This window comes from Dunckerocampus dactyliophorus, chromosome 4 (assembly GCF_027744805.1).
Source record: "Dunckerocampus dactyliophorus isolate RoL2022-P2 chromosome 4, RoL_Ddac_1.1, whole genome shotgun sequence".
In the NCBI taxonomy this organism is placed as follows: Eukaryota; Metazoa; Chordata; class Actinopteri; order Syngnathiformes; family Syngnathidae; genus Dunckerocampus; species Dunckerocampus dactyliophorus.
Window position 1 is genome coordinate 20502975 of NC_072822.1, and position 16591 is coordinate 20519565.

Here is a 16591-nt window from a genome sequence, read left to right on the forward strand (position 1 = left end):
ACTATAGAGTACATATGCCCAAATATTAGATTCACACATCGGTATTCCACATAGTCCCTCTATTTACCACAGTGCTGTAATTTCAAGTAGTTGGAGGATGATTCATCTCTTCAGGATCTTTTTTTTTTCCCTTGCTGGTGTCATTATTATCAGGGTAACATCACAGCGACCTCGCAGAGCTTAAAAATGGTCTATCCCTCTGAGAATTTCATACGGTTGTAATAATGACTTTTTGATAACACGCTGAATAGTGGATATCCTGGTTACCATAGATTTCTGGTTTTAAAAAGTAAGTGTTGCTTTTGATCTAAAAATAAAACCTTGCAGTCATATCTGGTTGCTCTAGAATGTGAAAATATGCAATTTAAGTATATAGTAGCCATAGACCTTGGAAGTAATTACATAATAAGACAATGACTAAAAAACACACACACACTATGCACAATCTTTACATCAGCCGTGAAGAAAATAAATTATTGCAAATATACTGAGGTGTTGAGTCCTGTAGAGCCTTTTGCTTTGCTTCGACTTGAAGGCTCAAATGTGAGGGTCGTGATGTTGTTACCCGGGAACACTGAGAGGCAAGTCTGGGTTTGCTCTTTGGACGTTTGTCAGCAATGTAACAACACTGCTTTGTGTCAAGAAACACCACTAACTGCTTCTTGTGTGTTGCTCTTTAGTTTCAAACTCTATTTTCCCTCAAAGGCAGTGTCTGGATCTGAAGCAATGAGGTGATGCTGCAAGAAGGACCAGCACGACATTTAAGTTGAGAGTTGGAGCTTCCACACATCCTAATATTTATATGTTTTGTTGTTGAACTCCATGGGTCTATCCACGGATATAAAATGATGACACCTCCTCTTTTTCATGTCAAAAATGCAACAAATTTGAAAGAAAAAGGTACAACAAATAGAAGGTTTTTTATTTATTTATTGCGGATTATAAATCATGTGATAAAAATGAGTTAAAAAAACTAGTAATATTATATATCAATAGATAGGTAACATATACTGTATATATAGTAAAGAAAATAAGAGGGTTGTGTGTGTGTGGAGGAAAAGGCTTCTTGAGACGTCATCTGTACTTCTGTGAAGAAGGTGTCGGACGTTTCGCTCCTCATCCGAAGAGCTTCGTCAGCGAACTAATAAGTGCTGGTAGCCTAGGCCTTAAATACAGGTAAAGATTTTGGCCAAAGATTTGGTAAAGATTTTGGCCAAAGAAAACAGATGGTTTGAAAGAGGAGTAAAGGAAGCTATTTTTGTCAAACAACAGAACCCATCATTGAATCGGAATGGTGGTTTGAGGTTTAATTTGGAGCCTGTGTTCAGCAGGTTACTGAGACCAAAACCCACAGCTCTTAGTCTTGCAAATGAGGTGAAGCCAGGGCCGAGCCAGAACAATAGATGCTAACAAACCAGTATCAGAGTCGTTCATACCCAACTCAGGGAGCGACACTTCCCTTTTATCGGAGGTGTTAATAGCAGGAAAGGATTATACCACTACTCCGCCCAGGCTTAGTGTAAGGAACCAATAGGAGGAGGGCATTGGCACACCAATTCCGCCCACTCTTACTGTATTTAAGGCCTTGGCTACCAGCACTTGTTAGTTTGCTGACGACGGATGAGGAGCGAAACGTCCGACACCTTCTTCACAGAAGTACAGATGACGTCTCAAGAAGCCTTTTTCTCGATGGACAACTCCTGTACGACTGAGAGCCTACACAGACGCGTTGTGTGTGTGTGTTGTGCACAAGCTCTTCAGGTCACCCCAAAGACTTTCAATATACCGTAATTCAGGTCTTAGCTCTACCAGCACCATTCCATCTAATACCGGCTTCTACTTGACTGGTATTTCCAATTGTTGTCCAATTGGCTACTAATAATATTGGTAGTTACTATACTATTAATTTTTAAACCTACAAATCAGTAGGCTATTTCTTTTCTTTCGCCTTTCTTTCTGGTTCTTTGGACCGTGTTGCCCTCGGCGAAGCAGTTAATGATGACACAATTTAAAAGGTTTTGAAATTGTATTAAAAAATAAAAGCAATATGTTTTGTAACAGTGCTGGACCCTAATCATTATTGAGGAAGACAGAGGAAAGAGCCCACAATGAAAGTAAACAGAGCATATACTGTATAACAGTTGCCCCTGTAGAAAGTGAAACATAAGCTTGTGTGCCTGGAAAGTGAAAGTGAGAGTTAAGTTGGTGTAAGTAAGATCAATGCATCTATTGTGTGTCTTCCAGTAATTTTCCATGAGTCATATGTACTATTGAGTGTTGTGCCACTCCAATTGTGCTATGTGTGTGTGTGTGTGTTTGTGTATTAGTGTGTATATCATGGAGACTGAGTGTGTGTGTGTCCTGAAGGCCCCTATGAGAAGTTATTAGACTGACAATGCACTGCGCTATTTGACTGTCTAATATTTAACATCAGCATCTCCCATAATGTATCAAGAGAATGTTTAATAAAAGCAACTTTGAATACTATTACAGTAGAACTATACATATGTATTTTTTTTTGGTTAATAGCATTCATTTTACATGTTAAAAATGATAATAAAAATGGTTTTAACTATACCAAATCTTTGAGCATTGTTTTTGTCTGAAAGGCTCCTCCTACCGAATGGCAATGCCCATTGCCAATAGTAATATGGAATATGGACTTAGAAAGTGTTGATTGCCAAGGATAGGAGATGTGTAATTATTCAGGTTTGTGCTGCTTAACATGGCTGTCAATCTGGACAAGCTTCTAGCTTGTGTTCACGGTCCTGACTCAGCTGTTCTCTGCTCTCCTGCAGTGGCCGACTGCCGAGTCGTAGAGGGATTGCAGAGATATACTTCAATCCCCACATATCTGCCTGTCAACTACCAGGTGCTCAACACTGACTTGGCATTTTTTCTCAAAGAAAGCAATCAAGACTTCATGAGGAACTCTAGCCTGATGTCACGCACTGAGCCTTTCTTCATCTACCAGGCCAGGAATTTACCCTCAGTCAACTCCAGCTACGGGCCCCTCTCTGTGGAGCAGCCGGTCCCTTTAGAGCTCCTCCAGAGCCCAGGGGCCTTTCCTGCATCATCACTTTTTACTTTCAATTGGAAGGTTCAGACCTTTATCATGAATACAAAGATTCACCTGGCCAAGCCCAAAGTCCAGGTTCTGTTCTACATTGCAGGCAGGGACTGGGATGACTACAGTGCCATTAACAAGCTTCCCTGCGTGCACATGTTTGCATTTCATGAGACCCAAGAAGTTCACGGCACTTGCCAGCTGAAGGGGGAGCTGGGGCTTTGTGTTGCTGAGCTGGAGCCTTTGGCAAGCTGGTTCAGCCCACCTAGCATTGTGCCAGGACGACAAAAAAACCTGGAAGCATCTGAGGGCACCCCAGTGGAGCTCTACTACATCCTGCAATCCACTGAAGGAGGGGAATGCCACTCAGAGGAGGCCAAGAAGGAAAACTTCATCCGCTCAAGCCAGGAAGGGCTGTTTGGTTCCTATACGTCCACACCACTGAGAAGGATTGGCGGTGTGAGGCTCTATCAGAACCCCCTTCCACCCCAACTCGCTGAACACAGACTGGATCATAACTTTATGATTTTGATGCCCACCACACCAGTGAGTCAGAGAGAAACCGTCTCAGCCTATGTCACAGTGTCAGCCTACTCCCCTGTGGAGATGTTTACGCTCAGGTAAGATTGAACCCTTTCTGTTCCGTATACTGTAAGCGTCATACATACATACATTCATCTGTCATAGTGAGCTACACTGGTGTTTTACATCCATGACTCAAACTGTGAAAACAAGCAAGTTCTGCTTTCTTGTTCTCAGCAAATAATTTTTTTAGCCCATCTCTCAAATGTTACCTGCTCAGCAAGGTTAATACTATTCGACCCTCTGGTAACACTGCATATTAAGGTGCATGTAATAAGCTTTAATAAGCAGGAATTAAAGATAAAATGACTCTTATTATATTAGTAAGATTATGGTTAGGGTTAGGGTTAGATATAATACATTATATCAATAATACAGTCAAACCTGTCTTAGGGGCCACCTTTATAGAACGGCCACCTGCTTATAGCAGCCACTGAAAAATCCCCCCCAGCAAATTTACATGTTATAGACCCTGTGTATAGCAGTCACCTGTCCAACGTGGCCAGCGGCCACCCATTTTGTCTCCCTTGGTCAATATCTGACTGCATATAGCGGCCAAATTACCAACTCAAGTAGAAGCTTCATGCACAAAAAAGTTCAGTTTTTCAATCAATGAAGCCGTCGTGTGTAGACTTTGATTACTGAGTCCTAGCTGAGTCACAATCATTCACAAGATCCACACAAACTGTCAGTTGTTCCACATAAAAAAGCTGTCTTCTTTTGAGCTTGCTATTTCCTGGTCAAACATGTAACTTTAAGAGCATTTGCACCAAAACATTACCGCAAATAAGGCTGGGAACAGGACGTGCTCCCAGCGACGCTACAATAAAAAAAAAAAAACATACACCAGCATGCATGCGGCAGCGGGAGCAAAACTGAGTTTGGTTGTACTTAATTGAAGTATTTTAGAATGTACTCACGTTATTTTTCATCAATCCTCATCCACAAATCCATCAAAGTCCTCATCTTCTGTATTCGACACAAAAAAAGCCGTCTTCTTTTCCGTTCGCTACTAGTCTGTTAACTTGTCAGTGTTATTCAGCTCCGAAGCAAAGAAGGAAACTTCTCCTGTTGCTTCTGCCAACTTTGTTTAATGAACGCGGCCACCAGACAGCAGCTCAGAACACACACACATCTCTCAGCATCGTCTCTCCTTCCTGCTTGCCCACAAGGCAAAGGTTAAACAAGCCCCACTACATAGCTGTCCAGCCAATGCCTGTAAGAAGTGACACCGTTTATTTCCTAGTGTGAGACAATGTGCACAATGTGTGTCAATACTGTAATGCCGCTTGTTGTGGGGAAGGAGAGACTCACGTCGCCGATGCACTTTAATGGCTTTATTAACAGCGGAGAACACTGCAGGACTTTACATCCATGCCAACATAAACACACTTCCCAACTCTCTTGAAACTCACAGCTAGCACTGAGCCTAGCTCTCCTGCTCGGGACGCCCACTGTCACTTCCCGTCACTTCCTGATGAACTAAAGCTGTAATGACACTCTGCCGTATAAAAAGTAAAATATTAAAAACAAGCGTAAGACATTACTAGCACAGCTTTGTTCTGTGGGTCGTGGATATATTCTATCAGTTATTATCAAGCCTCTAGCTTCCTTTTAGTAAGTAAAAACCTTGGCTATGATTGCACTACATTGTCATGTAGACCTACAAAGTACACTTGGAAGAACATGAGGTGAATAAATGTATTGCAACTGATGTGAAACTGATGAGAGATAGGATTAAATAAGCTTTGCTTCTTCCTACTCCTTTTTGGACATGCAAAATTGTGAATTGTACTATGTGATGTGCTACTGTTTGACTCATGCATGTTCAGGATTAAAACCATGAACCATGATAATAACAAGCCTAGTAGTGTTGTACAACTTTTATCCACAAAACACAGTGCCCTCTACTGGTAAACATTATTATTAATAAAAAAAAAATTTCCCCCTTTTTTTTCTTTTTTTTCCTCTACTGGTCAACCTTCAAACTGGACGCCAACCTGTCTATAGAGGCCACCTGTCTATAACGGCCACTTTTGCAGACTCCCTCTAGTGGCCGCTATAGACAAGTTTGACTGTACATTCATCATGTATTGGTGATTTATTACATATTATATCCTAATTCTAATGGAATACTTTTCCCACAGCATTTTTAACTGTTAACAAGTACACAATATTTTCTTTAGTCATCCTAATAAGGCACTGTTCCCACTTTAGATACAGTAGCTGCAGAGCAACATTGTAAAAGGTCAATAAATACGTCATAATGACTTTATTAATCCTAATAAGGCCCTGTTCTCACTTTAGATACAGTAACTGCAGATCAAAACATTGTAAAAGGTAAATAAATACGTAATAATGACTTTATTAATCCTAATAAGGCACTGTTCCCACTTTAGATACAGTAGCTGCAGAGCAACATTGTAAAAGGTAAATAAATACGTAATAATGACTTTATTAATCCTAATAAGGCACTGTTCCCACTTTAGATACAGTAGCCGAGAGCAGCAATGTTAACGGTTAATAAGTACATAATACTAGGATTTATGATCAATTACCTGAGCACTATTGTCAAGAGATGTCCCATTAATGTTGATAAGAAAATACATTCTTTAAGAAACCCTGATTAAAATGCTTATTAATACAAATAAGCATTTAATATATAAACTTATTTTGAAGCTAATAAGAGTTTTAAATGTTTTTTTTTATTTTACCTGTTCCAACAACAGAACTAACAGAAGTGCAAAGTGCATTTGTCGGCTTATGAAATCGTTTAAACACTGAGCTTTTTACGGTATTTGCAGGCAGAGAGTTACTGTATTTCTTTAATTCTCGGAATAATTTCCTGTATATATTTTTAATTCCGAGAATGAATGCTCTGATATTTTTATGAATGTTTTTTTCATGTATTCTCCATCTGTGAACAGCTTCCCCCTACTTGCAACCTCATGTGCAGCCACACCACGAGCGGCCGTAGTTGAGTTTGGAGTGTTCATGTATGTTTGCTCTGCTCAACCTTCTGTAGTTGTTCCAAAATCTGCAGTTGGGTACTTTCAGAAAAAGCTGAGTGCTTGTTTTTAAAATGTCTTTCGACGTTACATTTTTTGATGTTTGTTAATTTCTCACCTCATATCAAGCACACGGGTAAGCCAGTGGCATTGGCAGTGAAGGGAAAGGAATATGTCCATTCAGAATTAAACTCTCTATTGTCTTCTGAGATTTTTCTTTTGGGGGACATATTCATGGGTATGGATAGCTTACCGTGGAGTTAGCACATTCAATAAGACATCATTTTCTGTCTCACTGCACACACTGCCCCCCTGTCCCTTCCTTGCTCATCCAATAGACAGTCAGAACGCAGTCCAGGTGCATTGACGGACTTGCGGTGAGTCGGATATTTCAAACTCTTTTTGAAAATGCACATTTCCTCCACTTAGGAGTTAAAAAAATCAGCAGCTCGGCGAAGGGAGCCGCAACAAGGAGGCTCCGGAGCTGCGGCTTGCAAACCTCTGGTATATGAAGTACATGCACCCTCTCCAGGAAAACTTCTGATACTTTATTGTAAAATTGAAATAATTGTATAATGTCTAATCCTACATCTTGACAGTCAAATTCATTCATTCATTCCGCAGAGCATAAAAATATCTTTCATGCATTTGAGTGCTGCTGCTGTAAAACAGAACAAAACAAAAAACGCTGGCTTTTCCTCTCTGTGGAAGGAAGGCAGTGACAAACACCCCCACCCCTTCACGATGAAGCGAGTAAGCGCCTCCACGTATGACATTTCTATGAATTGTATTGTCCAATTAGCGAGAATAATGATGTCACACTTACAGTAAAGACATTACACGGACTGTAGAAAGTCATGGTACACAATAAATGGAACATTACAGTATATTATTGGGGACATGCTGACAAACACAAACTGGCAGACGCCATGATCCAACTAAGCCGAGAAGACGCTCACCATGCTAACTACTCTTCAGAGTGAAATAAATTGATGTAGGGTTATTGGGGTGTTTGGTGGGGTAATTGCAGTGCATATGTGAGCCAAAATGATCTTGATAATGAACATGTAATGCAAATGAGAATGTCATTAATTAAAATGCTTGTCCATTAGTGTAATGACTGAAGCTGATCTTAATCACATTGGTTTACATTTATCACCTAGAGGAGATGATGCAGTGAGAGGTCAAACCGATTTGTTCTCCTACATAAAGAACAACAAACTGCGAGTGTTTTCAGGGAGAAATTCTTTGCTGAATAGGAAAATAAAAAAAAGGTGCACTGCTTTCATCTTAAAATTTACGACGTGTTAAATCACCTGAAAACATCCTAAGTGTATTACTAAACTTCCTTTGGTTCCTGTAATTACCAACTACTTTTCCCAAAAAAGAAACTCTGAGAGGACGTGCATTATTTATTGTATGAGTCAAACGTGCAGGCTGGCCACAGAGGCAATGCGAGTGGTGTTTTTATTTGGCAGCATACAACACAGCGGGCACAGGTTGGCCGTCTGAGAATGACAGATATGCAAAGGCCTGTGTGGGCCTAGGTGATAAGGCTGTCCTCGTATGTGTGTTCGTTAGGAAACTTAATCACCAGAGCGAGGAGACTTTGATCTCTGTATTCACAACATCATTATCGCCTGTGTTCTACACAGCTCTGCGATAGCCATTGTTAGCCGTGCAGCCCTGGCTTGCAGCTGCCAATCAGTCAGACCTTCTGCTACTTTCCAAATGTTCATTAGATCACCAGTTTGACTCATTTTAACAAAAATGTTTCCCTTTTGTGTGCCTTAATGAGTGAGAACATGACTGCATAAAATACAGTGCCCTACAAGAATAAACATTGGCGTCTTCGTCTGTGACATCGGCATAACATACAAGACTTCACAAAATGTTATTTCAGCTAGTGTGACAGCGATAAGTCATGCATCTGTTTTGCTTTTTACTTTGCCTCATATAAAATATATAATAATATAATAGTCATATAATATAATATTGCTGTGTCCAAATACATTTGTTCACGGTTTCATTGCCTTGATAGTCAAGGATGGTTGCTCCGAGTGGTTTTATTTTTGTAAGTTGTACTTGGAGGCTTGACATGACTCTCAGTTGGTGTGGAGGAGCTTTTGTCAACAAGTCACTTTGATATGGATTATGTAACATGCATTTGAGTATCATTTATTCTGTTTCCTGTAATTGTATGACATTAAAATGGTACTCAGAACATTGCCTGTGCATTTAAAAGGTGTTATAATGGCGACAATTTCAACTGCGGAAATTATTGCTAGTATAATTGATCAAACATACAGATGCAAGTATCGATTATATTTTTAATCGAGTAATTGGTTAGGTTTGGGACCAGTGGTGGGCAATCTGCGTCTCTTTTATCCTTCTGCTGCGTCTACAGCTGGTTTATGCTTTTGTGTAGTCACTACTAGAGCCCGACCAATTTATGGGCAGGCCGATTAATTGGGCCGATTATGATGAATCACCGATTAATCAATATTGATAAATATATAACCGATATATTAACTTTTTTTGCTGCTCAAAAGAGTGTCACTGCTGCTGTGTGTCTCTCTATGCTGCTCTCTGCCCGAGTACCTGGCTCCTCCCCCACACACACAGACAGACCAGCGAGGTGTCGCTCTACCTGTCTCACTCACTTGGCTGCAGCAGAGGAATGGCAAAAAGCTAATTTTTTTACACCATGGAAAGCTGTGACTTTGTAAAAGAATATTACACTGCACTTTAGTGCCACGCTGTCAGGGCCCGTCAAGGAGAACATTCTAGCTTTTTCACGCAAGTTTTAGAGAGCGTATTATAGCGTTTTAACGTTGTGTAAGTTGCATCTCTGTAAGATAAACAAAGATAGATGCAACTGTTTATCCACATGTCCATCATCATCTAACAGGGATTATTATACAGCGTTTTACAGTGAAATAATGATATATGCAGCTATACTGTACACAGCGTCCCACTTCACTTCATACTTCCATGCAGGATTTACAGGGGCTCATACATTGACAAGTTAATGTCTTTGTTAAAATAATTTTGAAAGATAGATACTTATTAATCTCCAAGAGAAATTCACGAAGCAATGTAAGTAATGTATTTAGTTGTAATTTTATATATTGCATGTTTTGAAAGCAGCTACATTGTTACATAAAATGTTTTTTAGTCCCTTTTATTAAGTCTTATAACGTGATGTGTGCATTGATTATTTCTTATTTTGTTTTGTCAACTTTGTTTTCACTTTTTCATTTAGTAGTTTGAAGATATATAATATTCAATGTATAATATTGAAGAAAATGAAGAAGATCTGGAAAGACAAATCAATTACCATTAAACCCTAAATCAGATTCCTAAAAGCACTGATGTTTTCCACTTTTAAACATGTTTGTGAAACTTGTACTATAAAACAAAGAACACCAACAAACGATAATGACTTTTGAAATGAGATGTTACCGAAATCTTATGGGCATTAGATACAAAGACCGAATTCAAAACGAGGACATCAGAAATTTTCTAATATATCAAGATGGGTAGACAATATCGAAGAATTGACTGGGATGATGTTTGCTGAGTCTTAGCAAATAGCACAGAACAGACAAAAGTGGAAAAAATTGGTGGACCATTGCAAGATTGGCACCCCTACGACACCGTAAGGAGTTATGGGAAAAGAACAAGAAGAATGTTTGCTTCAGCATTTGCTTTTGAGCTATTTGCAAATACTCAGTGGCTGCAAATAGAACTTTTCAACAGCTAGTAAATATGACTTGACATTGGTAAGATGTTTTTATGAATAATAAAAATGCACTAAACGTACAGTATATATTTTAAATTAACAGCCACTTAACAAAAGGCTCAACAAGCGTTACGTTAGATTTAACATCTGCAGTGTGCAAATTAGCCAGGGCTCCAACACCACCAACTCTACAAATTTGTGGCAACACCTAAACGTAAATCACAGAGGCATGTCCTTACAGTTGACAGTGTTACTAATTAAAGTTCTTTATTTTAATTTAGTAGTCTTCTGTTTCTTTGTGTTGAATCGTATTTTGGGTAATATAAGAATTCATATATCAGCCGATATATCAGTTATCGACCAATGTATCAGATATCGGCCGATGTGTCGGATATCGGCTTTTTTCAGCTGTCAGTATTTGTTTCGGCATCGCCCCCAAAAATTCAATATCGGTCGGGCTGTAGTCACTACACTGTCTCTTCTGACGGCGTCATGAGCCTTTCAAAGTTCTGTGTTGAAGTGGTAGGGGCAGTGTTTTCTGCTGAGTCAACTATGTTTGTGTCTTTGGTGGTTATACAGTTACACATGTTTCAATGTGAGTTCAACCACAGTCAATATAATATTCTGTGTCAGTGATATTGTAGGATCAGTTAATTGTACTGAAATTTGTTTGCTAATGCTGTCTGTGTATTGTTTTAGAAGGCTTATTAAATACCATGTACAATACCATCATTCTAATATTCTGTTAAATTAAGTGACACGATAGAGCTCGATTCATACTCAAGTAATTCAAAGTGCTTTACAGAAAAGAAGGGTAAAATCATCATTCCATAAAATCATTCTAAAATCATTACATAAAATTACTTCAATCATTTCATTAAACAAAAAAGAAATAAATCGAAATGAAGAGTGTAGACAAAATACTTTCAGTTGTTATATGCACAGTTGAACAGAACTGTTTTCAGCCTGGATTTGAACATTGCCAAAGTTGGGGATTGTCACACATTTTCTGGAAGACTGTTCCAGATTTTGGCAGTATAAAACTGAAACCTGGTGAGCAGCCTCACCATGTTTAGTCCCGGCTCTGGGCACCGGCAGGAGACCACTCCCTGATCTTCTCAGAGCCCGAGATGGTTTATGTGGCTCTAATATGTCCGAGATGTACTTTGGCGCAAGACCATGAAACAGACTTGTACACAAGCAGAGCTGTTTTAATGTCTGTTCTCTGAGCGACAGGAAGCCAGTGCAGAGACCTGAATACTGGTCTAATATGCTCTTATTTCCTGGTTCTAGTCAGGACTCGATCAGTAGAATTCTGGATGTACTGCAGCTGTTTTAAAGCTCGTTTAGAGAGCCCGGTGAGAAGGCCGTTACAGTAGTCCAGCCTGCTGAATTTGGCAATGTTTTTTATATGGTAAAAAGCTGCTGATGCTATTTATTTAAAGTGGCAGTTAAAGTTCAGGTCTGAGTCCATTGTTACCCCTAGATTACTAACCTGATGACTAGGTTTGAGAGAAAGCGGCTCAAGGTGGCTAATAACACTTTTTGTTTCTGTAGGCCAAAGACAGTGATTTCAGTTTTGTCTGAGTTTAGCTGGAGAAAGTTGTTTTGCATTGATACAAAGTAAATCTGCAGGACTATACTCACCTGCCGCCAGTGACACAGAGCTGAGTGTTGTCTCCATAGTTGTGGTAGGACACATCTAAGTATTAGCTGGTCTAAAGGAAGCGTGTACAGATTGAACAAGAGGGTCCCCGGGTTGACCCCTGGGTAACCCCACATGGTGGAGGCCAAGCTGGGGAGCTTTGGTTGGTAGAGTAGACTGAGGAGGGAGAGGGGCCCGTTTCTTTTTTGAGGATAGAATCCTTCATCTTGCCATGTCTAGAGTGAGGGGAACCATTTTAATCCCTGATTTCACTAAACTTTCAAGACCGTCAGGAAATCTCATAGGTGATGGTGGAGACAGGAACGGTAGTGAAGCATCTCCGGAGGGTGTAGATGCAGCAGGTGGGTCCCAGGCCTGTGGTGAGGCCTGTGGTGAAGGTGAGGGAGGAACTGCAGCATCTCAAACCTGAGTTCTGGGTTCTGGAGGACCGACTGTGGTTGCTGTGGCTGAATCCTTTGCTGGGTCCTTGGATGGCGAGGCAGGGGTTCTTCTCTCGCTCTTCTTCTTATCTCTCGGTGGCAGCACAGGATCTGGTCCAGGCCCATTGTGATGCCTCAAAGTTTGGAAGAGGTTATCCGTCAGTCGTCTCACTCCACCTCTGTTAAGGTGTGGGCCTTTTCCTTTAAACAGATCCTCTTTTTGCCAGAAAAGATTTAAATTCTCAATGAAGTGCAGTCCCCTGCACTCACAGACTTTGGACAGTGTGTCTTCAACTGAAGCAGCCAGCTGAATTTGTTCATCCTACTGTCAATGTTTGGCAGAAGTCCACTGATGAACGTTGGTATTGCCACTTTATGAAGACTCTCAAATAGTTCATTAAAGTCTTTTTTTAATGTTTCATACTGTTGCTTCATGATATCCACTGCGGCCACATGAACAATCAGATGTTTCACCCCTTGGTGTGTCACCAGTTACTCAGGTATCAGTTTTGTGATGTCAGCGACAGTGGCACTTGGGTAGCTGGAAGTAGCTATTCTGTTTATGTTTGTTAGTGCTGCATCTCCGAGCACCAGAGTATCTTTGACCATGACACTGGGCACAGTTTTTCTGTCTGTCTGCCACTTGTGCTGACTTCATGGTTATAAATAGTTACATTTGGCTCTGACAGTGGTAAAAATCTGTTTGTTAGCTTTATTTAAGGTGCTGTTACATCTCCATAGATACCGACATTTCGACTTGGCTTCGACTTAGCACCAAGTTTATTTGAGTGTCTTTACAGAGTCTTGGAAAACACACAGTATTGTTTAGGTTGTAAGTAAAAAAAATTTCACCCTTTCCTTTTGGAGGTTAATCTTGCCACTGGATTCCACTGGGAGCGTTTCATGAAGTCCTTGTTTGGTTTCTAGGCAAAAATCCTTGCTTGTAGCGCACAAATTTCTTGCTGATATATCTGACAGCGTTCACGAGCAGACTTTGTTTGGATTGCTCTTCTGGACATGTTGAGAAAGTTGTAGTTGCTGGCTCGTCTGATATGTTGGAAAAATGAAAAAAAATATTCAAAATAATTACATCATCTCCAAGATTTGGGGAAAAGGAGAATGATTTCAGTGAAAAAAGCAGTAAGTGGCAGAAGCAAGCAGGAGCAAGCATGGACACGTCTGCTCTCGACAGAAGCAGGAAGCGATTCTAGGTTGCATTACCTGCATTACCTTATTGTTTCAGTGTAGAAGTCTGTCGTCTTAAAGAACGTTTGACAAAAGTTCTGACAATAACATAGGTTTTAAATTTTAAAAGATTGGAACATTTGCCTTTGATTCTTTTGCGCCTTTTAAATTGAATAATCCTTTATCACAACTCCAGTTGGATGCCTTTATTCCTTTTAATCATTTTTAAGTATTTCCTCATGGACTCTGCATTCTGAATGCACATGTACCTTTTAAATTGTTTTCATAGTTTTATGTTTACATTTTACATCTATATGGTTTTATTGATTTGTTTGTAATCAGATTTGTTAGTAAATTGGCCCACCCTGAATAAAGGTTGAGTTAAACAGATGAAAATTCTTTATACATGCAGGAAAGTCAAAAGAGGTTGAAAAGGCACTTGACTTTGACGCCATTAAACATATTATGCAAGTAATGTACGGTATATGCGGAAGTCATTATCATAATTTGTTTTCTGCTATCACAGTGTGAGCACCATAACTATAAAATGCCATTGATAATTCATTATAATCTCTTGATGTTAGATATGTCACATGCAAATTAAATGCAATTAAGGAAATTGCATCAAAGCACTTTGTAGTCTCCAGTGGCCAATTGGAAGAAAAATGTGAATTTAGCTACGGTGTGTTGTTGATACTCCAGACAGTGCACCTTCGATACTTTTGCATCACATTAGTGTAAAAAGCTAGCACACATGTACCACATAAATATTGGAGATCTGTGGAAAAAATAGGTGCCACAAAAATTGGAAAATACTGTGAGGCGTGGTACTAACTGGGGGAAGTCTGTTTCCGAGGAAGACTAGGAGACTATGTAGGGTCTCCTATAGCGTTAATGTCTTCCAAAATTAAGATGACAAGCGGTGTCCTTCAGGGAGCCGTTCTGGGGCCCACTTGTTTTAATGCCTTACTACCTAATTTATACACTGTCTGGCTGCATTAGTGACTGATCCCATCCACTTTAATACATTCTTGAATGATCCAGATTTACACAGTCAGTATCTCAGTTAGTGTTTTGGTCAAAGCAACAAGCTAGAATGTGTAACGTTTAAACCAAAGTTTTGGACAGGGAGAACATGCAAACTCCTCACATAAATGCTTGAGGTGTCACAGATTCAAACCAGTAATAGATTTTCTTCTTAAAGAGGCACTATCCTGATCATTTCAGAGGCTTTTAAAATGACATTGCATCCCTGCTTAGTTATTACTGTCACTTTCATAGGAGCAGATCCTTTAACATGCTCAAAGATACTGTAGCGACCTGGCGGTTACCCAATCGGTAGTCAATATATGTTAAGCTATCTGAAAAAAAACATCCACATATCGTATATATCTGTCGTTAATAATGAATTCAATTTAATTTTTAGAACACAGTATGCCAAGGGCCAATAAAAAACAAGCTATAGCCCAGGGCCGCACTTTGGACACCCCTGGGGTAGACGTTACAATATGATCTTTATCCTCAATGATGGTTGCGACAAGTCCAGTGTTGAGAAGAGTAGTGTGGCTGTGTGTGAATGGCACATAGTGTAGTCTTCCTCAGTAACTAGTTCTCGAGCGAGTCTTGCGTTTACGGACCAAAGTGAAGTTTTTGATTACGTACATGCGTAACCACGAAACAGCAAAATTCAGAACACTGCAAGCCGAGGACTGCATGTATGATAATGCTGTTTATGTATAATTAGATTATGTAGAATTGACAGGGATGTAAAATGTCTTTGTGGTAGACTATTCAATACGCATCTAGATACATTAGGGATGTCCGATATTGGCTTTTTTGCCGATAACCGATATGCCGATGTTGTCCAACTCTCAATTTCCGATTCCAATATCAGCTGATACCGATACCGATATGTGTAACATCACATATCTTTTTTTTTGAGTAAAATTGTTCTCACGTAACAGTACTCTTAAATGAGTACAGTTGTTTTGTTAGCTACTACACCCATCGCAGAGTAGATAATTAATGCATTACATATTGTATATAAGAATACATTTGTGTTTCTTGTGCCTTGATTTATGTTATTTTTGGAAAGATTTAATTTATTTTTAGTTAAAGGGGTATCGTTTAAAATACATGAATTTGCTGATTATTACTTTGATTGATAACTTTTATGTTCTTATTTCATATTGTTATTTTATTGCATTAAAAGTACTCATTAAAACTACTACATATATATATATATATATATACTACTATATATATACTTCTATATATACTACTACTACTACTATATATATACTACTATATACTACTATATATTATATATATATATATATATATATATATATAGTAGTTTTAATGATGCTTGTATTCACTTACAGCGCAGCCTTTGCACATCCAATATGGCGGTGACATATGGCTCAGCAATGCTGTCTACATATATGGTTTTGACAACAGTGCTTCCTGTTTCCCAGTGTGCTCTGCTTTACTGTTGTTGTAAATGGCTGCGAAGTTACAAGTTTAGAGCTCACATAGTTGTTGATTATTCAGCATTATTCGTTGGTAGTGTCTTATCTGTTATCTACCTATTATGTTGCTGCGTGAATTTTTCTCTAGCTTGTTCTATAAAACTGTGAATAAGACTGGTATGTGGAATGGTAACCCCCCCGCGATTTCTATGGAGATGGTAAGTTTACTATGAGCTCTGTTGTTAGAAATACCCCATGTTTGTTGTGAGCGGCGACTTGTCCCACTTTGTTCGCTGGTCCTTGAATGCGCCATCTAACTTTCTCCCACGCTGCACAGCTAGACTACTATACTGTATTTTTGCCCTTTCTCTTTCACCTCATATTTGGTCCCAAATGCTGATACTATGTGGGAATGCATAAAGGTAAGAAAACAAACTCCAAGCTCATA

The 16591-nt window shown here is 39.4% G+C and overlaps 1 protein-coding gene across 2 annotated transcripts in view; it reads left to right on the top strand.

Annotated features, from left to right (window-relative positions):
• The window catches only part of si:dkeyp-14d3.1 (transmembrane protein 132C), a 191348-nt gene that overhangs the window by 30340 nt on the left and 144417 nt on the right, over positions 1 to 16591 (top strand). Inside the window, exon 2 of one of the 2 annotated variants that reach the window (XM_054774339.1) lies at positions 2799 to 3687. The exons of the other annotated variant lie outside the window; for it this stretch is intronic. Within the exon in view, the coding sequence (XP_054630314.1) occupies positions 2799 to 3687 (889 nt within the window). The remainder of the gene's footprint in view (positions 1 to 2798; positions 3688 to 16591) is intronic. 2 annotated transcript variants of the gene reach the window in all.